The 21,046-nt window shown below is 44.1% G+C and overlaps 3 protein-coding genes across 5 annotated transcripts in view; 1 reads left to right on the top strand and 2 right to left on the bottom strand.

Moving 5' to 3' along the window:
- The window catches only part of Dnajc17 (DnaJ heat shock protein family (Hsp40) member C17), a 32,245-nt gene extending 22,362 nt beyond the window's left edge, over nucleotides 1–9,883 (bottom strand). Inside the window, exon 1 of one of the 2 annotated variants that reach the window (XM_047540910.1) lies at nucleotides 9,750–9,883. In XM_047540910.1, the coding sequence (XP_047396866.1) occupies nucleotides 9,750–9,827 (78 nt within the window). In that variant the 5' untranslated portion in view covers nucleotides 9,828–9,883. The remainder of the gene's footprint in view (nucleotides 1–9,749) is intronic. The other variant, XM_047540911.1, reaches the window with a different exon arrangement.
- Nucleotides 9,884–9,998: 115 nt separating this feature from the next.
- Zfyve19 (zinc finger FYVE-type containing 19) lies at nucleotides 9,999–18,905 on the top strand. 2 transcript variants are annotated; one of them, XR_007107182.1, is made up of 12 exons: nucleotides 9,999–10,241; nucleotides 11,285–11,406; nucleotides 11,571–11,621; nucleotides 11,996–12,114; nucleotides 12,215–12,360; nucleotides 12,711–12,819; nucleotides 14,303–14,512; nucleotides 14,952–15,031; nucleotides 15,319–15,417; nucleotides 15,528–15,655; nucleotides 15,733–16,080; nucleotides 16,728–18,905. XR_007107182.1 is itself a non-coding variant. In XM_047540909.1 (11 exons), the coding sequence occupies exons 1-11, from the start codon at nucleotides 10,188–10,190 to the stop codon at nucleotides 15,809–15,811; spliced, it is 1,197 nt and encodes a 398-aa protein (XP_047396865.1). In that variant the 5' UTR covers nucleotides 9,999–10,187; the 3' UTR covers nucleotides 15,812–16,159. The 2 variants fall into 2 exon arrangements, 1 of the variants encoding a protein (XP_047396865.1); XM_047540909.1 differs by lacking the exon at nucleotides 16,728–18,905 and having other exon boundaries at nucleotides 15,733–16,159.
- Nucleotides 17,341–21,046, bottom strand: part of Ppp1r14d (protein phosphatase 1 regulatory inhibitor subunit 14D) — a 12,361-nt gene continuing 8,655 nt past the window's right edge. Inside the window, exons 3-5 of the mRNA XM_047540913.1 lie at nucleotides 17,889–17,972; nucleotides 17,660–17,692; nucleotides 17,341–17,434 (exon numbers count right to left, since the gene is read on the bottom strand). Of these exons, the coding sequence (XP_047396869.1) occupies nucleotides 17,369–17,434; nucleotides 17,660–17,692; nucleotides 17,889–17,972 (183 nt within the window). The 3' untranslated portion in view covers nucleotides 17,341–17,368. The remainder of the gene's footprint in view (nucleotides 17,435–17,659; nucleotides 17,693–17,888; nucleotides 17,973–21,046) is intronic.

The following is a 21,046-nucleotide window of genomic DNA, read 5'->3' as shown; positions in this document are numbered from 1 at the left end:
TGACCTCAAAACAAGCCTGCTGGCGGAATGAGATGATTCTAGGGGAAGCTATATCTCACACCAAGGTCTCCCTCAAACTGCTAACCATGGTCCATGGTCCCAAATCAGGACAGGGAACTACACCACATTGAAAAACTGGGAGCATCCACTGACTAGCTTCTCTCCAAATCTTGGCCCCTGTGGGTCCTCCCTTCTAGCTCTTCCAGCACTACCTCCTGGGTTTCAACTCCTGTCCTGTCCTGCTTCTCAGCGCACTTCCACAAACCAGCTGCCTGCCTGGAACCCAGCTCACAACCCTTCTCCTTCTCAAATGCCTCCCTTCTCTCAGGCCTCACCTCTACCTTCCCACCCTTTCTCTAAGCACTCCTATCTTAGGCTCAGTCCCCCAACCCCTTTCCCACCTTCTTCTCTCAAGTTATAGATTCCCACCCCCCAGATATAGCTGTCTCTAAATAAAATACAAAATAGGGCTAGGGATATGGTTCAGTGGTTGAGTGCCCCTGAGTTCAATCCCTGGTACCCAACCCTCCAAAAAAAAAAAAAAAAGGAAAAAAAGAAAAAAGTGGTCAATTTAAAAAAAATAAAAAACAGTACTTAGGAACAGCAAAATTAGGGAAAGCAGTATGCAAATAGAAAATATTTTCAATACTGCTGTAGTTAGCTAAAACAGAAACTATATTATGTAGCTTTAATACAAATTGTAGCACACCTCCTCAAGCTTTTCAGATCAGTTTATACCTGCTGATTTACTCAAGCCAGCAGCTTTACTGAGAGTCATATCTCTGTGTCACTGATGGAGTCCTGAGGCCCTCTGGGTCCCACAGATAGTCTCTTGTTGCCCTAATTGCTCCTGAAGTATGGGTCATGGAAACTACTGTGAAGATGGAGTAGAAATTTCAGGGGCTCTGCATTTACTAGACATCTTATACTGGGCAAATCAATTAAACTCTTTGAGTCTGTTTTCTCATCTATAAATTGGAGTTAATGATCCTTGCCCTACCTCACAGACTTGTTTTGAAGATCACTTCAAATGAGATAATTTATGTGAAAGCACTCATATAAATGTGAGGTATTATCTTGAATGGTAATGAGTAGCTTACAGCTTACAAACACAAATGAATCATTCCTTTTGATTTAACAGGCAGCCAACTAACTTCAAAACTCCAGAGTTTTGGCCAGACAACTTTAGATAGAGGTGACTTTACCATCAGAGAGACAGGGAGAAAACCTGAAGGCCAGGCCTGCCCACTGTGGGTCAGGCCCTAGGTAAAGGAATGATTGCATTTATTTATCTATCTATCTATCTATCTATCTATCTATTTATTTATTTTGGTACTAGGGGTTGAACCTAGGAGAGCTTTACCACTGAACCACATCCCCAGTCCTTCAAAAATGCATTTTTAAAGCACCTGACTTCACCAAATACCTGCCAAGATTGAGTGAGCTACCTACCCCTTCCTTCAAAGGGTTTCAAATGAAGAGCAAGGCTGCTAAAGATAGAAAGAAAGACACATGTAGGCTGGAAAACATATCAAACTGGGCTCTAGTCCAGGCCTGACATTTACTCACTGAATGGTCTTAGACATGTTTTACAACCTCTCTGTACTAATGAAAACAGTAAATGGCCACAATGATCCTTTCTAAATCTGCTATAATGTATTCTCTTTTCTAAGGTCTTGCACAAAAATGCCTGCTCAGGAAGGCCTTCCCTGATCTTGCCAATCATCTGAATTGTGTCTTCTTTATTCCTACAACATTTTTATTGTACACTTTTACTGAACCTCTTTCATTCTACCTCAGAGTTCACTGTTTACTACACTGTGTGAGCTGCCAGAAGTGGCATCTTATTCAGCACTCAAATCCCACCATGTCCACAAAGAACCTTGTCTAGCTGGGCACAGTGGTGTATACCTGTATTCCCAGTGGCTTGGGAGACTGAAGCAAGAGATCACAAGTTCAAGGCCAGTTTTAGCACATTAATGAAGCCCTAATCAACTTAGTGAAACCCTGTCTTAAAAAAAATAAGAAGGACTGGGGATGTAGCTCAAGGGTAAAGCTCCCCTGAGTTCAATCCCCAGTAGCAAAAAAAGAGAACCTGTCCATAGTGATGGACTCCATCAATTTGTTGATTTGAACAAAATAGTGAACTCTAGGGCCATCAATATTGTTCCACCTCCTTTAAACCCTGACCCCTGCCCCAATCAAGAATCACTGTTGTGTTATGAGGTGAATCAGCACTGATCTGTCAGGAATAGAATGAGTAAGAAGGGTAGAGGGCAACCTTGGATACGAGTTGAGGGTTTATATTTGACTTCAAAATTGAAAGGACAAACTGGGTGCAGGCCTGTAATCCCAGCTACTCAGGAGGCTAAGACAGAAGAAGAATCACAAGTTTAAGGCCAGTCTCAGTAACTTACCAAGATGTTGTCTCAAAATAAAAAATAAAAAAGACTGGAGATGTAGCTCAGTGTTAAAGCACCCCTGGGTTCAATTCCTAGTAAAGTGACAAACAAACAAACCTGCAATGATGACAATGAAAAACCGTAAGAGTTACCCTACAGTGTACCTCACACTGTGCCAGGTACCATGCAAAGTACATGGATCAAGTTTTCACAATGAGAAAATGTAAAAAGTTAAATATTTGCTCAGGGTCACCAACTAGGTAAATCACAGTCAGTAGCAAGGCAGTCTGACTCCAAAGTTCACTTTCTTAACTACAACTGATAATTAGTACAAAGGTGATTATAAAGGTACAATTCTCAGCCTTGCTGTGTTCCTCCATATTATGATTTCCAACTATTTTCAACACACTGTAGACATGACAAGTAACAGTTCTTGGTCTCACTTAAGAGTAATTATAAAAACTGTTACTTTCTACACCAAGTTCCTCTCTAAGAAATAACCTTCTGATTTAGGAATTTCTAGGAGACTTACCACTGTTAACATCCACATTTCAAAATGATAGCACCTAGGAGCGAGGGACAGAAAAGCTGGAAACTGAGCACAGGTGAAAACTACAGTTACTCTACATTTGTATCCCCAGCACAAGGCACACTGTGGCATTCAGTAGGCCCTTGATAAAAATGTTTATGGGCTGGGGGTGTAGCACCATGGAAGACTGCATGCTTTGTATGCATAAGGTCCTGGGTTTGACCCTCAGCACCACACACCAAAAAAATGTTTTTGATAGGAAATATTTCCACCCTCCTCTAAAGCACACAGGGAAAAAGGAAAAGGAAATGAAAAAGAACTAGGGAGAACAGGGTCCAGTTTGACTTCATGTAGGTTTAGGGTGTAGCTGTCTTGGGCAGGACACTGGGCGCACAAAACGCTGCTATCAAGAGTCAGGGCTGGTAGAAGCACGCAGTATAATCCTTCTGAAAGATTGTATTTTGAATCAAAAGCTTGTAAATATATTTACTTTTGGTCTAGTAATTTCACTTTGTCATAAAATACTGCTGCCTAAGAAAATAATAATGAATATTAATTCAATCATTCAACAAGGATTTGTTGCGCATCTGTCAAGGGCTAGAGACCTAGCAATAAACAAAAAAGAGGAAGCCCCTTTCTTCACAGAGTTTTTACATTCTAAATGGGAGAACAATAGTAGGTAAATGGGTATGTAATATAATATGCAGTAATGAGATCTATTACTTAGAAACACATAGTAAAATAGGCAGTCAGGAAGTTAAATTAAATAATGAATCATGGAAAATCTCTCTACATGGAAAGTCTCTCTAGAAATCTGAATAAGGCCAGGCAAGATGGTATATACCTGTAATCCCAGTGGCTCAGGAAGCTGAGACAGGAGGATCGCATGTTCAAAGACAGCCTCAGCAAAAGCGAGGCACTAAGCAACTCAGTGAGACCCTGTTTCTAAATAAAATACAAAATAGGGTTGGGGATGTGGTTCAGTGGTTAAGTGCCCCTGAGTTCAATTCCTAGTACCCTGCCCCCACCAAAACAAACAAACAAAAAAAAGATTTTAAAAAATTAAAATTAAAAAAAAGTATATATGTATATTTACACACACACATTTAAACATACAAGTGTGTGTGTAAATATGCATAAGGACTGAGGATGTAGCTAGGTGTAAAGTGTGCCTGGGTTCAATCCCCAATAACAAAAAATTAAAATAAAAAATAATTTTAAAAGGCATAAAAAGTCTTAAAAAGAAAGAATTTTGGGCTACAGTTGTAGCTGAGTGGTAGAGTGCTTTCCTAGCATGTATGAGGCACTAGGTTTGATCCTCTGCACCACATATAAATAAAATAAAGATATTGTGCCCATCTACAACTAAAAAAAAAAAAGGAAAATTCTGACACGTTACAACATGGTTAAACCTTGAAAATACTATATTAAGTGAAATAAGCCAGATACGAAAGAACAAATATATGATTCCACATATAAGTGGTACATGGAATAGTCAAATTCATAGAAAGTAGAGGAGTATTTACAGGTAGAGGGGGAGGAGGGGGGAATGGGGAGTTATGTTTACTTGGTACAGAGGTACAGTTTGAAATGATGGTGAAATGATGGAAAAGTTCTGGAGATAGATGGTAATGACAGTTGCAACACAATATAAATATACTTATTGCCACTGAAAATCCTACTCAAAAAGGATTTAAATGACAAATTTTATGTTATATATGTATGTTTGCCACAAATTAAAAAAAATAATAAATAACAGCAGGGTGCAGTGATACACCCCTGTAACTCCAGCAACTCCAGAGGCTGAGAAAAGAGAATTATAAGTTCAAGGCCAGTCTTATCAATTTAATAAGATGCTGTCTCAAAAAAAAAAAAATTAATTAAAAGGACTAGGGATGTAGCTCAGTGGTAGAGGACCCCTCAGTTCAATCTCCAGTACAAACAAACAAACAAAAAAAAACAAACCAGGAGAACTAACATAATGTGCCTGGAGCACAATAAGCAAAGGGGAAAATGGTAGGGAATGTGCAGGTCAGGCAAAGAGGGCCTCATGTCAAGGAAAAAACTTCAGATTTCATTCTAAGACCAATGAGAAGCCACTAGGGAATTGGGACCAGAGGTGAAAAAATCTGCTCACCATTTTAAAGAGTCACTTTGGCTTCTGTGTATACAGGATCAAGGGACAAGACCAGAATTAGGAAAAGGGTTAGAAATGCACTGCAGTCACCCTCAAAATTCCTGAGATTACTTCAGAATCTCTCTAGAGGATTTGCCAATGGCATTAATTTACAACCTATTCTTCATCTTAGCAAGCCTTGGTGCCCTGAACTGTGAGCATATAAGAACTCAGTGTTCAATACTACAGGTTCTGGTAGGAGCCTGATCCTCTCCCCAGGAATTCTTCCACCCCAAACCTAGGTCCTCCACTCAAGGCTTTTCTATAAGAAAACAACACCTGCCTGCTCCATGGCTGGATGCGGGATGTAGGGAATTATTGATTCTCTAAACTCATATGAATGGTGGTGTTCAGCCCATTTCTGGGCCTCCCAGGTTTGTATTGATAGGAGGGGAAAAAGTTTGCAGGAGGACTAACTCTGCGTACAGAAAGGTAGAATTGAACTTGTCTCCACTTTTACTAGAATGAGCAAATTATTATTCTGTAAAGGGCCAGAGAGTAAAAGTTTAGAGTGATATATATGTTCTTTTTCACACATTGAGTGAATGGGCATTACATGGAACATTTGACCCCAAACCATAGGTTGCCCTACTCCTCCCTGAGAGAGACAGTGACTATCCTAGGTCTCCTGATTCTCCAGTGAAGTAAATGCAGGATTTCTGTAGTTGCTCTTTCATTCACTCAACAAATATTTATTGAAAGCTCTACTATGTGCCAGTCACCAAGTAAGGAGCTCTCAGAAGTTAATGGATCAGATCTGCTCCACAGAGGTAGTAGCACAGAGGGGGTAAGTCAGGAAACAAATAATCATAGAGCTCAATGCATAACTGCAAACAAATATAAATGCGGGAAAGAAGAGGAGCCAGCTGGGTTGGGGATATAGCTCAGTTGGTAGAGTGCTTGCCTTGCAAGCACTAAGGCCCTGGGTTCAATCCCCAGCACCGCAAAAAAAAAAAAAAAAAGAAGAAGAAGGATAAGTAAAAACAACCCAGATTAACAGAAGGAGAGAAAGTCCTTGGCAGAGGGAAAAACATGTACAAAAGAGTAAGAAATTCTACTTTATTAAAAGGACAGCAGGGGAAAAAAATTAAAAGTACAACTGGGGCTCTGCCATCCATCCCTTTCACCTACTATCCTGGGCACTTCATACCCACGCACTCCTTCCCTTCCGCGCACTCCTTCCCTTCCGTCCTTTGCGTGTGTGTGTGTGTGTGTGTGTGTGTGTGTGTGACCCCTCCCCACAATTTAGAAAATAAAAAGCATAGTTCAATAGCGGAGCTAGGGATGTAACTCAGTGGAAGAGCATTTACATGTGAAAGGCCCTGAACTGGATCCCCAGTACTACAAAAAAAAATTTAAAAGGGGGGGTGGTTTATGGGAGTACAAAAATCATTTCATTTTCTGTGAGAATAGATTGGACAGGCCCAATAGACTAGAATTTTTTTTAAAAAAAGTCAAATTTAAAAAAAGAATTTAAAAAAAGAAATTTAAAAAAAGAAAAAAAAAAAAAAGAATGAATCAGAGCCAGGACAGTGGCATATCCAGTAATCCTAGGGACACAGGAGGCTGAGACAGGAAGATTCCAAGTTTGAGGCCAGCCTCAGCAACTTAGCAAGACTCTCAGCAATTTAGCAAGACCCTGTCTCAAAAGAAAAACAAAAAAAGGACTGGGATGTGGCTCACAGGTAAAGCAAGCCTGGGTTCAATACTCAGTATCCAAAAAAAAAAAAAAAGAGAGAGAGAGAGAATGGCTCAGGATTCAGGTTCTAGTTTGCTCATTGCAGCAATACTAACAATAGCCAAGATCTAGAATCAACCAAAGTGTCCACTGACAGATGAATGGATAAAGAAATTGTATTATGTATACAATGGAGTTCTACTCAGGCATAGATAAGAATGGAATTATGGCATTTGCTGGTAAATGGATGGAAATAAAGAATAATATACCAAGTGAAATAAGCTAAACTCAGAAACTCAAAGGTCAAATGTTTTCTCATATGTGGAAGCTAGAGTAAAATAAAGAAAGGGGGAGGGAAGGATAGGATATTATGAAAACAAAGGGAAGATCTGTAATGTAGAAAGAGATCAAGAGGCAGAGTGGAAGGATGGGAAAAAAGAGGCAAAGCAGAATGAATATATAAATACATATATAAATATACCACAGGGAATTTCACCTTTATATATAAGTAAAACCAATCGAATTTAAATAGACAAGCCAAAGGAGAGGCAGGAGAAGATGGGGGAGGGAGGAAAAGTAGGAGATCATGAACTGAAATCAAATTCCATGCATGTATGAGTTTGTTGGGATGAACATAACTACTATGTATAACACTCTAATAAATTTTTAAAAATATATACATATATATGCACACAATGAAATATTATCCAACCTTAAAAGGAAATTCTGTCACTTGAGACAACATTGATGAAGCCAAACACTGAAAATACTGCATGATCTCACTTACATATGGATTCTGGGCATGGGGGCTGGGGTTGTGGCTCAGTGATAAAGAGTGCTTGCCTAGCGCGCATGAGGCACTGGGTTCAATACTCAGACCCACATAAAAATAAATAAATAAAGGTATTGTGTCCATCTACAACTAAAAATATTTTTTAAAAAACCCTGGGCATGGTGGCATTACCAGGGTGTCACTAAGTTGCTGAGTCTGGCGCCTCACTTACCATCTGCCTAAGCCTCCCAAGTCACTGGGACTGCAGGCATGTGCCAACATGCCAGACACCTAATAGCAGCTCCTTCACCCACCCCCATTCACATCCATTCTACACACAAATGTTGAATTTTTTATTTTCTGTGCTGGAGATAGAAACCTCACGATAGGCAAGGGCTCTACCTCTAAGCTATACCCAGGTCCTGGGTTCAATCCCCAGCACCACCAAGAAAAAAAAAAAAAAAAAGAAAGAAAGAATTAAAATCCAATTATGTTTAAAGTCCAATTATGTCACCTCTGATTGATATATACCTCCAGGCCTTCCAATTGCCTTTCTCAGGAGTTCTAAACTTCAGGGTTCTATGCTTCAGACTCCACACTGGATAGCTTTTGGGTAAAATGTCCCAAAATTATTACTCATTATTAATAAAATGCTAATTAAATAACTTACAAGTTATTTAAGTAAAGCACTTAGTGTCCAGTACATAGTACTACATAAATGTTCAGCAGCAGCAGCAGCAGTAGTAGTAGTAAAAGTAGTGGTGGTGATAGTAGTATTTTGATATTGAGGACTGAACCCAGGGGCACTCTACCATTGAGCTACATTCCAGTCCCCAGCCCTCCTGCCTTTTTTTAAAACAGGGTCTTGCTGAGTGCCTGGGCCTCAAACTTATCCTCCTACCTCAGCCTCCCTAGTAGCTGGGATTACAGGTCAGCCACCATACCCAGCTATGTGTTCCCTGAGCTTTTTTTCTTATACCGGGATTGATCCCAGGTGTGCTTAACCACTGAGTCACATCCCCCAGACTTTTTTGTTTTTTATTTTGGGGACAAGGTCTCACTAATTTACTTAGGGCCTCAGTAATTGCTGAGGCTGTCTTTGAACTTTCTATCCTCCTGCCTCAGCCTTTCGAGTTGCTGGGATTACAGGCCTGCACCTCCCTGTCTGGCATGTTCAACATTATGAATACTGAAATATTAGCCTTATGAGAGAGATGTAGTAGATGCTTTTGGTGCTTTATGTATATTCCTATGGCCACTTTTGATTTCAGCTGCAGGGGAAATTCTGTGCAGATTAACAGCATCTATTCTCAAATACCCTCCGGGTCTCCCTGATTTCTGCCCCAGAGCTAGAAAGCTCACTCAGACCTTAAGCAGAACAGCTCAGAAGTACAGGGGCATTGGAGCATTGGTGGGCATTAATTTTCATCCCATGAATTATCAGCCTCCCCTATATTGTTACAACTACCACTATGATCCTCATGATCCTGGGGGAAATAACAGAAACTTAAGTCCAGCCTGATCGGCGTCTCACCATCCGCCATCGCTTTTTTTTTTTTTTTTTTTTTAACGTACTGAGAATTGAATCCAAGGGTGCTTTACCGCTTAGCTACATCTTCAGTCCCTTTTATTTTATTTTGAGACAGAGTCTCACTAAACAGCTGAGGCTGGCCTCGAACTTGCGATTTTCCTGCCTCAGCCTCTCGAGTCGCTGGAAAGAGGTGCGCGCCACCGAACCCGTCGTCCCCACCCATCACGTTGATCCACACCTAGACAGGAGGAACTCCGGGCCACTTGCCTTACCCTTCCGATTCTCTTGCTTTTGGCCTACTATCACGTGCTGAGAATGGTAAGACTGAAATGAAACACATCCAGCGGGTCAGGGCAGAAGCTGAATCCGCGACTAAGGCTGCGGAAGCGCAGAGAGGAGGCCAGCTTTCCCCCACAGACTCATCCAGGACTCTCCCAAACAGGGCCTCTCCTAAAGAGCCCCCTGTACTCCCCTTACTCGTTAGGCCATCAAATTGTTCAGGAAAGTGTGGGAGCCCCCCTTCTGAGGCCGCTGGGCCTCCTTTCGCTCTCGCTCAAGGCCCGGTCGAACCTGAAGAAAAGGTGCCCGTCCCGGCCAAGGCGCCAGGACAGTAGGGGCTGCCAGTTCGCTCAGAATCAGCCTTCCTCGCCACCATCCTCACCTCTTTGTCCGCCGCCTTCTCCTCAATGCCCAGCAACGCGTACAAGTCCATCTGTAAGAGTTCCTTGGTCACCGCCATGGTTCCAGACTTGACGGTACTCGTACTACAACTCCCAGGAGCCCAAGCGTGCGTGAGGACTGCGGGCTCCTATCAGACTCAGTGGCGCTTAGCCCCCTGGGAATCTTCGTGTTCCGGTCAGGCTTGACTGACTCTGAGGGACCGCGCAGCCATAAATGAACTACGGCTCCCGGCAGTCCCTGCTCGCGGCTCTGCCGCGCTCTGGCGTGGGCGGAGAGTCCGGATTCCCGCAGCCCAAGGCCGCAGCAGGACAGTGCAAGTGGGCGTGTAGAGCAGGGCGTGGGTGGGCGAGGATCCTAGGGGCTCAGACGGGGAGGGCTTGACTTCAGTCCAGCTGATTCTGCAGCGCCGGAAGCCACGATGGAGAGTAGGTGCTATGGCTGCGCTGTCAAGTTCACCCTCTTCAAGAAGGAGGCGAGTCTTCTCCCGAGGGCTGAAGGGTTAGGGAGGACGCGAAGGCAAGGGAAAAGCATGAGACTTACGGTTCAAAGATTCGGTGTTATGGGTTCTTTCCAAGGCTCCCTCGCTTTCGAGGTCGATGCGAGGGTCCAGTGAGGTGCCGGAGGTGAGAGTACCCTAAAGCTTGTTAACGTCATTTTTGGAAAGTTACGCTTTCCTGTAGCCTTAATGTAGCGTTCAACTGTTTCCTTCCCACTGTGTTCCTCCCCCGCGCGGTTTTAATACTTTGGGTTGGTTGTCCTGCCCTTTACTTTCTCTGCTGTGAAACCTTCCCCATACAGCAGCCTGACCTTATCCGGGTCTCTTGAGTTAAATGCCCACACTTCTATCGTCCCCAGGGCACCATGGCAAAGGCTTTCTTGTCCTCAACATAGACCTACCAGGTTATCATGGTAAAATGCTGATTTTCTGTGCCTGACCCAGATGGAGTAACTTAATGGCATGTAGGGAGGCAGAACATTTTAGAATCCTGGATTTTGGAGTCCCTGTTCAAATTTGAGCTCTGCTATTTTATCACAGGGTGACCTTGGTTTGGGCAAATTGTGTAACTTTGGTTAAGTACTGAGCTTAGTGCCTGGCACACAGTATGTGCTTATTAAATGGAGACTATTGTTATCATCCCATCCTGAGCCAAACCTCCCTCTATCTGTTCCAGAGCAGAGAAGCATGAGCCCTGTACTATTTGATTCTCCTTTGTTAAAGAGTCGGTGACCTGAAGCACTGGGTTTGCTTTCTACACCGCTCCCCATGGCAGGGAATTGAAAATTGTTGAAAGCATGGGAATTCCATATGAAGCTTTGTTTGATTTGAATAAGAGACTGGAAACCAAGGAATTGTTTCACCCTCTGTCCTAGTCTTAGGCCCTAGGGACCCCAATCCTTTTCCTCCTTCTAGCATCTGGTCACAACTTCACTGTGCTCTCTGTATACTTAGAGCACCAGGGAGGAGCTTATAGGGGTAGATGAGAGGTGGATCTTCCTACTTCATATTTCTTGTAGTATGGCTGTAAGAATTGTGGCCGGGCCTTCTGTTCCGGCTGCCTTAACTTCAGTGCAGTGGTGCCTCGGACTGGCAATACCCAACAGAAAGTCTGCAAGCAATGTCACGAGGTCCTGACCAGGTAAGAAACCAACCTGGACAAGGGCCCCACCAACCACAGCAGGGAGCATCTGGCCAGCCCTTGCAACCTTGTGCTCTATAGCCAGAGGTCAGGAAGTGTTTGGGGTGGAGGTGGGGACACTGACTGGGCTGTAGGACTTCTGACACCAGATTTCTTCTCTACAGAGGGTCTCCTGTCAATGCCTCCAAGTGGTCACCACCTCAGAACTATAAGAAGTAAGTACTAAAGTAAAAAAGACAAATGCGGACAGGGAAAAGATAAGTGAGCCATGGGTAGGACTCTTCTCCCAGTCTCTAGTTCAAATAAGTACAGCGTCAGGAGAATCCCCACTTCACAGGCGTCTGCATATGCTTTTGGGCTCAGGAAGTAGCTTCTCCCCAGAAAGGGCACTTGGCAGATCATGTCCTCTCAACCAGACCCTGTAGTCAGTCAGTGGAGCTGGGCTGCAGGATGACATGAGCAAGGCCATAGAAAATTGCCCACTGCAGGACTCCATAGGTGCCCTGAAATCATTTGAATGGGAAACAGTGAATGGGTACCTTCAGTCCTCACTTTTGCCTTCAAGCACCTCTGTCTCTTATCCTGTTAGACGTGTGGCAGCCTTGGAAACCAAGCAGAAGCCCAGCACTTCCAGAAACCAGGCACTGACTCAACAAGACCAAGTCCTTGCTGAGCGCCTAGCACGACTCCGTCAGGAGAACAAGCCGAGTGAGTGGAGGAAGGCAGGGTGGCCAAAAGGACACAGTCTGGAACTTCTGAGATAGGGGTTCCTCTGGCCCTTACCTGGTTCCCCCCATGCCAATTGCAGAGTCAATACCCTCACAGGCAGAAATAGAGGCACGGCTGGCTGCATTGAAGGATGAATCCCAGGGTTCCATCCCTTCTGTCCAAGAGATGGAGACTCGACTTGCTGCCCTGCAGGGCAGAGTTCTGCCTTCTCAGACCCATAGGCTGGTGAGTGCTATGACTTGGGAGGGAAGGGATTTCTAGGGAAAGGATCCAGAAGAAGCTCAGATACATGTATGGTCATATACTTTGCAGGAGTTGGTAAAGCCTCCCACCCCTACCTCCTGAGCCTCAGGCCTGCTGCCAGGCCAAGGAACAAGTGACAAGCAGCAAGATTGAGTGGGTCAGAAAAGAGTGGACACAGTCCTGTTAGGGACTGCCAGACCTACTTGACTATGTGGTCCTTTGCCTGGTCTTTGAGAACTCCTCAGCATCCACCCCTGACCCAGGCTACTTCTAGGCTTTATGTGGCTTTTACTTTATTCCCACTCTCCACTGAGGTTCCTTCCTCTGGGCAGGAACATCTGACAGCAGACACCAGGACACAGGCTCAGCAGACACAAGATCTGCTAACACAACTGGCAGCTGAGGTGGCTATTGCTGAGAGCTGGGAACAAGGAAGCACAGGTAACCCCTCCATTTGGCTCCTCCAGGGACATGCCCCATCTTCTCCCCCACATGGGGGAGGCTCTGCTATCCACCCTCTGGGGAGATGACTATAAATCAAAGAATGATCAACATTGTAAGAGCTATCATTTATTGAGTGCTTACTCCAAAGGGAGCTAGTGTAGGCCTAGTTAGGTGGTAAGTGCATGGGCTTTAGAATCAGACAGTGATCACCAGTTCTACCACATACTAATTGTGTGACCCTGGGCAAGGTACGTGACCTAAATCTCGTTCTTGTCACATTAAAATGGAGGTATATATGGTAAAAACCTACCTCACAGGGAAGTCATGAGGAGCAAATGAGATGATCCACTAATTTTGGGGGGCCATGCCTGGTTCATAGTAAGTGCTCATTTAGAGTAGTGAGTGTTCTTTATAATGATGATGGTGATAAGAAGGAATAAGAGGCTATTTAAAATTAAATGTAATTTAAAAGTTCATTTGCTTAGCGGTACCAGCCATTTTTCAAGTGTTCAATACCCACATAAGCTCATGATTACTATCGTACAGGATAGATATAGAACATAATATAGATGGTTTCCATCATCATAGGAAATTCTGTTGGACAGTTTTTTTTGAAGCCTTCAGAGCAGTGGTTCTCAACCACAGATGATTTTACTCTCCAGGGTACTTTTGGAAATGTCTAAAGACTTTTGGTTGTCACAACTCAGGGGATGCTATTGGCATCTGGTGGAAGTCTGGAATGCTATAAGCCACATCCTACAATACATAGGTTAGCCCCTCTACCACAACAAAGAATTATTCGATCCAATGTGTCAATTGAATTATGATTGAGAAACCTTGTTTTTCACAATCTCATTGAATATTCTCAATAATGTTGAGGTATGAACTATTATCGTCCTTATTTATACATAAGGAAACTCAGGCATGGTGAGCTTAAGGAACTTGACCGAGGTCATATAGCTCTTAAGTGGCAGGGATGGGCCTTGAACCCAAAGCTATCTGGTTTGAAACCTCTTGCTCTGAAACTCTAGGCTAAAGGTGATCATGTCAGAGCCACACCCACTCTGGTAAAGTTCTTTCTACCCCGTGATATACAAGACCTTAGCTGCAGTCATGCCTTCTTCGTGCTGCTCCCAGGAAAGTCTTAATTCCAGCCCTGAAAGGCAGAAATTGACTGAACTTTGGCCTCTTCATATCCTAATCCTTTAGGGCAGTGATTCTAAAGCCATGGGATATCCAGCCCATATCAGGGGAGTGGGGATGGATGTGGTTGAAAAAACATGTCTAAGATTGCTAATTTTTAACATGTGAAAAATTGGAGGAAATGCTAGTCTTATTTGTAATATAAACCACAGGTACTGGAGCTGAGCACAAAGCTAATAATGTATACTTAACAAAATAGTTGAGAAATGGGCTCAGTGGCTTATGGGGGTGAGATCTTGGAATGCCTCTGCTTCCCTGACTGCATTACTTCTTCCAGCTGCCTCTCTCCAGAATGACCTCAACCAGGGTGGCACAGGGAGCCAGCACACTAATTCCCAGGGGCAGGCCACCTGGTCCCTGGAAGAGGAGAAGGCCAGGCTGCTAGCTGAGGCAGCCGTTGAGCTACGGGAGGAGAACACAAGGCAGGAGCGGATCCTGGCCCTTGCCAAGAGACTGGCTGTGCTGCGTGGACAAGACCCTGACAAAGGTAGAGGTTGGAGTCAGCTGTTCACTCACGTCTGTTGGTCAGGGCCTCCCTCCCGCACTCAGGCCAAGCTCTCCCTGCCAGGACTGAGTCAGGTGCTAGAGGTCCCTGTGCACAGATATCTGTTGAGCCCTGCCCAGAGCCATGAGGAATAAACTGGGCAAAGCAGTAGATGAGGAATCAGTGGCAGCCATCAGGAGGCAGAGGGACCTTCAGTCCTTTCAGGTGCTGAGGCTTCTTTTCCTACCCTGTTCCTCAAGGCTGCTTCAGTATTGGTCCAGCCTTGAGGAGGTGAGGGAGGGAGGGACAAGTTCTGATCAGGGTAGCTAATGAGCCTCAGCTCTGGAACAAACCCCTAGGAAACAAATCAGTTCCAGAAGAGGACAGATTTCAGGTGAAACTCTCACCCCCACTCCTCATTTCCGTCTCTCCCTCATTTAAGTGACCCTCCAGGACCTCCGCCTCCCAGACAGTGATGATGATGAGGATGAAGAGACAGCCATCCAGAGAGTCATGCAGCAGGTGGGCCTGGCTTACCCATCCAGCCACCCCTGTCCTGTTTCTGCCTCATTGCTGCCTGACCCCATTCACCTGACCTTCATTCTGGGGTAGTCATTCTGCAGCTACTATTCAATTTGGGGTCCCTCTGTCCTTGTTACCCAGATCTGCCCCCTGGTCCTTTGAGATGGGGAATCAGCAACCATAGGCAAGAGGTAAAGGAAGAGGAGTTGAGAAGTTAAGGCTATAGCACAGAAATACTGGGAGATGGCCCTGGAACTGGGAGTGGTACTTTTTCACCTTGTTCACAGCTCACTGAAGAAGCTGCCCTGGATGAGGCAAGTGGCTTTAACATCCCTGTGGAGCCAGCTTCCCGACCCCAGGCCCCACCCTGCAGGACAGAGCCTAGGGTGAGAAGAGCCCCAGATACATCCCCATTCTGCCCACAGCCTTCCTTCCTGCCTGGCTGATTGCTCCTATCATGTATCTTACTTCCTGCATTCCTCTCTAATCCCTGAAGGCCCAGGTCATGGCTCCCAGGCCAGAGGCTAAGGAAGAGGAACTTCCCTGGTGCTGCATCTGCAATGAGGATGCCACCCTGCGCTGTGCCGGCTGTGATGGAGACCTGTACTGTGCCCGGTGCTTCCGGTGGGTGCAGGTAGAATGTTCTGTGGAAGAGCTTGAGGTTGCCTGCAATCCCTGACCTGTATCCCTTTGCTCCACAGGGAGGGCCATGATGCCTTTGAGCTTAAAGAACACCAGACATCAGCCTACCATCCTCCATATGCTGGCCAAGAGCACTGAGGAAAACCTGGTCCTCCTGGAAAGGTGGTCCTATAGGCAGCCTGCAAGCTGGCAATGATGCCCTCAGGGCATCAATGAGACAGCAGATCAGGCTCTACCGATGATGGATATTCCCCTTCCTGAGCCTCAGTGACCCCTGGAAAGAGGAAAGATTCTGTTTGAAACAACAAGTGAAAGAGCCAAAGGGAAAAAGTAGGGGCCCTCCTCCAAGAATCCTGGACTGGAAGTGAGAGGCATGATGTTCTAGAAAGACCAAACTGAATCTAAGGGTGAGTCCTGTAGCCTGGCCAGGGCCCATTCCCCTACCTGGCATGTAGTCGATCTAATAAAGTGTATTTATTCATTGGGCTCAGCATCTACCCATATCTCTCTCTTTCTAGCAGTGCTGGGGATTGAACCCAGGTCCTTGCTCATGCTAAGCATATGCTTTACCACTGAGCTACCCCACCCCCAGCATCTCTTATCTCTAGAACCTGGTTGACCCTAAGCCCAGACCCTGTGAGAGGTGGTACAAGCAGAGTAGGTGACGAGAACAGTTCTGTAGAAGGAAAGAAAAAAAAATTGAGCTACCCTGTAAGCTTCTCCCAGCAGGAACAGTCCCACCCATCCTGGTGGCCTCATATGAAGTAAGCATGAAAATTCATTCAGCCAAATTGTGCTTCCTGCTCTAGGCAGAACTATCAGACCCCTTCATATTGAATTTCTCAGCCTCTCTTAGTAATCAAACAGTGCATGGAGGAATGATGCATACATACCCTGCTTCCGGCCTTACTCACAAAGGACCCCACCTCCCAGAACTCCTGTCCCAACCTGCCTGCCATTCACCCAGTATCTATCTTCTAACAACTTCCCCTCTCAGCCTATATCCTTTATGCTCTGCATAGCCTCTGCTCTTTTTCTTCCTGCCCATAACTAGAATCAACTCCAGAAAGAGACCCTCACCTGAGGCCTTCCCCATCAGCTGTGAGTGGAAGAAAGATGAGCTTTCTCTGATACCTCCAGATCCAGCTAAGTGTTTCCTGTTATCTCTTCTCTGGATTCAAGATTAATCTTTGACATTTGAGCTCTCTTGTAAGGCCAGGATGCTGTGTGTCTTAGCCAGTTGCCCTCAGCTTGCCCTCTAGGCTTTATTAGATTGTGATCTTACCAAAGTAAAGCTGTTGACCTTCATCTTTGAATTTTCAAGACCTGTTTGGATGATGGATGGATGGATGGATGGATGGATGAATGGGGTATGTGGGTACAGCCTAATGAAGAGGTCATTCGTCTTTGAATGAGTCACTTCACCCTCTCCCTCCCCTGGTCCCTTGGCACAGATATGCTCCACACTCCATTTAGCTGGGGCTGCTAAAGATTTTATCCACTTGGCTGACATGGAAAGCATTGGGCAACAGCTACAAGTGGCTCCCAGAGAGCCTAGCTGCTACTGCACATACACTTAAGGGTGTACCAATGTCCCTCCCTGTCATCTGTATTCCTTGTCTGTGTCCCAAGGAGCTGTATCCCTTTCAGCCAGAGTCCAGAGTACTGAGGCTGCTAAAGATAGTCTCTCCAGGTTTATTTCTGAGGCCGGCTGAGTCTTCGGAGTTTCTTGAGTTGACTGAGAAGCTCAGAGATAAAAGGCTGAAGGAGAAAGAAGAGCGAGATCATGGCATGGAGTCACACCCACCCACCACACTGCCCTCCCCAGTCTCCCCTGACCTTGATCCTAGCTTCCCATAGCCAGGGAATGGAAGAAGGATGCAGAACCAAGCCTTCCTTTCAAACATTCCTCTTCGTTAGCGACCTCCCCACAACCATCCTTCCCCCATCCCCCTCTTGCCCCTAGACCAGCAGAATATCCCATACCTCTGTGGAGCGGGGGCAGTTTTGGAGAATGGCCTGAATAGAAGAGAGCAGAGTGGATCCATGAGCCAAAGTACTTTCCTATGAGTCCCACTCAATCTCCCACTAATTCTCCCCTCTAAATTGGTTCTTTCCCACTCAACCCAAGGATGCAGACCCTGGGTTCCTGAATTCCCTATGGTCTCAGTCCAGCTTTTAACCCCCAACCTCTGGGCCCATTCTCCCATCCTACCTCCAATTGAATCTTCTGCTCCTCTGTGGATAGTTCCATGAGAGCCTCCAGGTCAATCTCAGGCTCAGAAGGGGCTGGTTGATCCTATTTGGGAAGAACACAGGACTCAGACGGGCCTGGTCAGTTAGTGCTAGAGTGGAAGTTACTGTCAGGAACTCACCCATCTCCAACCTCATCTTCTCTGACTCACGTTCAGCCTCACCTTACAGAAAACACCCATTTTTCATTCAACAAACATTTACGTAATACCTACTATGTTCTATTTGAAACAGTAGTAGGATTATTTAAAAACTATCTACATTTAACGCCAAGGTTATATACATAAGCAGTTTGGCAGTTCCTTAAAATGGTAAATATAGAGTTATAGTTAGACCAAGAAATTCCACTCTAAGGTGTACTCCCAAGAGACATGAATACAGAGGTCTGCACAAAAACTTGCACATGAATGTTCACAAGCAGAATTATTCATTAAAAAATCAAAACAACCCAAGTGTCCCTCAACTTATTTAATGGAAAAACAAAATATTGCCTAGATAGATCATACTACACAGCAGTAAACAGGAAGGAAATACCAGTTCATGCTAAAACATGGATTAACCTTGAAAACCTGCTAGTGAAAGAAGCCAGTTAAAAAAGTCACATATTGTCAATGAGTCAATGTATATGAAATGTCTAGAATAAGCAAATATGTAAAGACTGAGGTAGATTAGTGGTTACCTTGAGCTGGAAATGGTAGTGGTAGGGAATGGGGTGTGACTGCTGATGCTTATGCTCTTTTTTTGAGAGAAATAACATGTTCTATAATTAGGATGTAGTAATGGTTGAATAACCCTTTAAGGTACTGAAAATAGTTGAATTGTACACTTTTAAGTGGGTGAATTATGTGATGTGTGAAACCTACTTCAGTAAAGGTTATTTGTTGTTGTTTTAAGGTACTGAGAGCTGGGGTAGCTCAGTGGTAGAGTGCTTGCCAAGCATGTGTGAGGCACTGAGTTCAATTCTCAGCACTGCATATAAGTAAGTAAAAATAAAGGTCTATCAACAACTAAAAAATATGCATATAAAAAAGTTATAGTTACTGAAAAAATTAAATACAAAGTTAAAAATGAAAAAATCTTAGAATAAGAAAGCAAGCCACAGATTGAGAGAGAAAGTTTGCAAAAGACATATCTGATAAAAGCACTGTTATCCCAAATGAACAAAGAACTTGATGCCCCTGAATTTAGTCCCCAGTACTGGGGCGGGGAGTGGGACAGTAAGAAGATAAACAATACAATTTAAAAAATGGACCAAAAATGCCAAGTGTGGTGGCACACATCTGCAATCCCAGTGATTTGGAAGGCTGAGATAGGAGGATCTCAAGTTTGAGGCCAGCCTCACCAATTTAGCAAGACCCTGCCTCAGTAAACAAACAATCACAAAGGACTGGGATGTAGCTCAGTGGTAGAGTGCACCTAGGTTCTATTGCCAGCACCACAAAAAAAAAAAAAAAAAAAAGCAAAAGATCTGAATAGAGCTGGACAGTATGGCACATACCTATAATCTCAATGACTTGGAAGACTGAGGCAGGAGCATTGCAAGATCGAGGCCAGCCTCAGCAACTTAGGGAGACCTGTTTCAAAATAAAAAGGGCTTGGGATATGCCTCACTGGTTAAGTGACCCTGAGTTCAATCCCCAGTACTTGGTGGGTGGGGAACCTGTGCATATGTAACCAAAGAAACTATACAGACAGCAAATAAGCATATGAAAAGATGTTCAACTTCACATGTTATTAGGGAACTGCACATTAAAATAATGAGACAGCACTATGCATCTATTAGAATGGCAAGATGTCCAAAGCTTTAACAACACCTAGCTGGGGAGGACGTGGAGCAACAAAAATTCTCACTCATTGCGGATGGGAATAAAGAACGTACAGGCTCATTATAAGACAGTTTGGCAGTTTCTTACAAAACATACTCTTACCATACAATCCTTGGTGTTTACCCAAATGAGTTGGAAAGATGTCCACACAAAAACTTGCACACAGGCATGGTGGTATACACCTGTAATCCCAGATACTTGGAAGGCTGAGGCAGGGGGATCACAAATTCAAAGCCAGTCTCAGCAACTTAATAAGACCCTATCTCAGAATTAGAAATTAGAAGGACTGTAGCTCAGTGGTAAGGTACCCCTGGGTTCAACCCATAATACCAAAAAAAAAAAAATAAGTAAAAATAAAAAGGGCTGGAGAATGCAGCTCAGGGCTGCAGACTGCAGTTCAGTGGCAAAGCACCCCTAGGTTCAATATCCAATGAAGGTGAAGTAGGGTTATAAAACAACAACAACAAAAACCTACCTGCACACAGTTGGGCACTGTAGCAAGGGCCTATAGTTCCAGCTACTTGGAAGGTTAAGGCAAGAAATCACAAGTTCTGGGCCAGCCTGGACCACACGACAACATAGCAAGACTGTGTCTCAAGAAAACAACAAACCAAAAATCTGTAAAGAGATGTTTATTATAGCTTTATCCATATTTGCCAAAACTTGGATGCAACTATGATGGTCTTTGGTAGGTGAATGCATAAATAAGATGTGGAACATTCCGACAATGAAATATTTTTCAGTATAAAAACAAAATGAGCATCAACTCCTGAAAAGACATGGAGGAACCTCAAATGTATATTGCTAAGTTAAAGAAGTCAATTTTTTTCTTTTTCCTTTTTTGCTATGGGATTGAACCAGGGCCTTAGTGCGTGCTAAGTTAGCACTCTACCACTGAGCTACATCCCCAGTCCTAAAGAAGTCAATTTTAAAAGGCTATATACTAAAGAGGAAGGTACTGGGGAATAAGATTGACCAAATTATGTTACGTGCTTGTATGAATATGGCTTAATGAATACCACGATTATATATAATTATAATGTACCAATATAAATGTTTTTAAAAAAGCAATATACCATATGATTTCAACTATAATGAATGACATTTTGGAACAGGCTATTATCAATTGTTGCCAGAGATTGGGGGAAGAGGAAAGGAGAAGGCAGAACACAAAGGATTTTTAGAGCAGTGAAACTATTGTGTAAGATACTATATTGGTGAATACATGTCATTATACATTTGTCTAAACCCATAGAAGTACAATTCCAAAAGAGAACCCTAAAGTAAATTATGA

The sequence above is a fragment of the Sciurus carolinensis genome, chromosome 2 (genome assembly GCF_902686445.1).
Source record: "Sciurus carolinensis chromosome 2, mSciCar1.2, whole genome shotgun sequence".
In the NCBI taxonomy this organism is placed as follows: Eukaryota; Metazoa; Chordata; class Mammalia; order Rodentia; family Sciuridae; genus Sciurus; species Sciurus carolinensis.
The sequence above is the reverse complement of the archived record's forward strand: the minus strand, read 5'-3'. Positions and strand labels throughout refer to the sequence as shown.

What these genes read in the sequence shown, in the direction of transcription:
- Zfyve19 (XM_047540909.1), top strand. Translation starts at nt 10,188, where the DNA reads ATGGAGAGTAGGTGCTATGGCTGCGCTGTCAAGTTCACCCTCTTCAAG. An exon ending in CCGTCAGGAGAACAAGCCGA is followed by an intron (nt 12,115 to 12,214) that starts GTGAGTGGAGGA and finishes TGCCAATTGCAG; the next exon opens with AGTCAATACCCTCACAGGCA. An exon ending in CCTGCAGGACAGAGCCTAGG is followed by an intron (nt 15,418 to 15,527) that starts GTGAGAAGAGCC and finishes TAATCCCTGAAG; the next exon opens with GCCCAGGTCATGGCTCCCAG.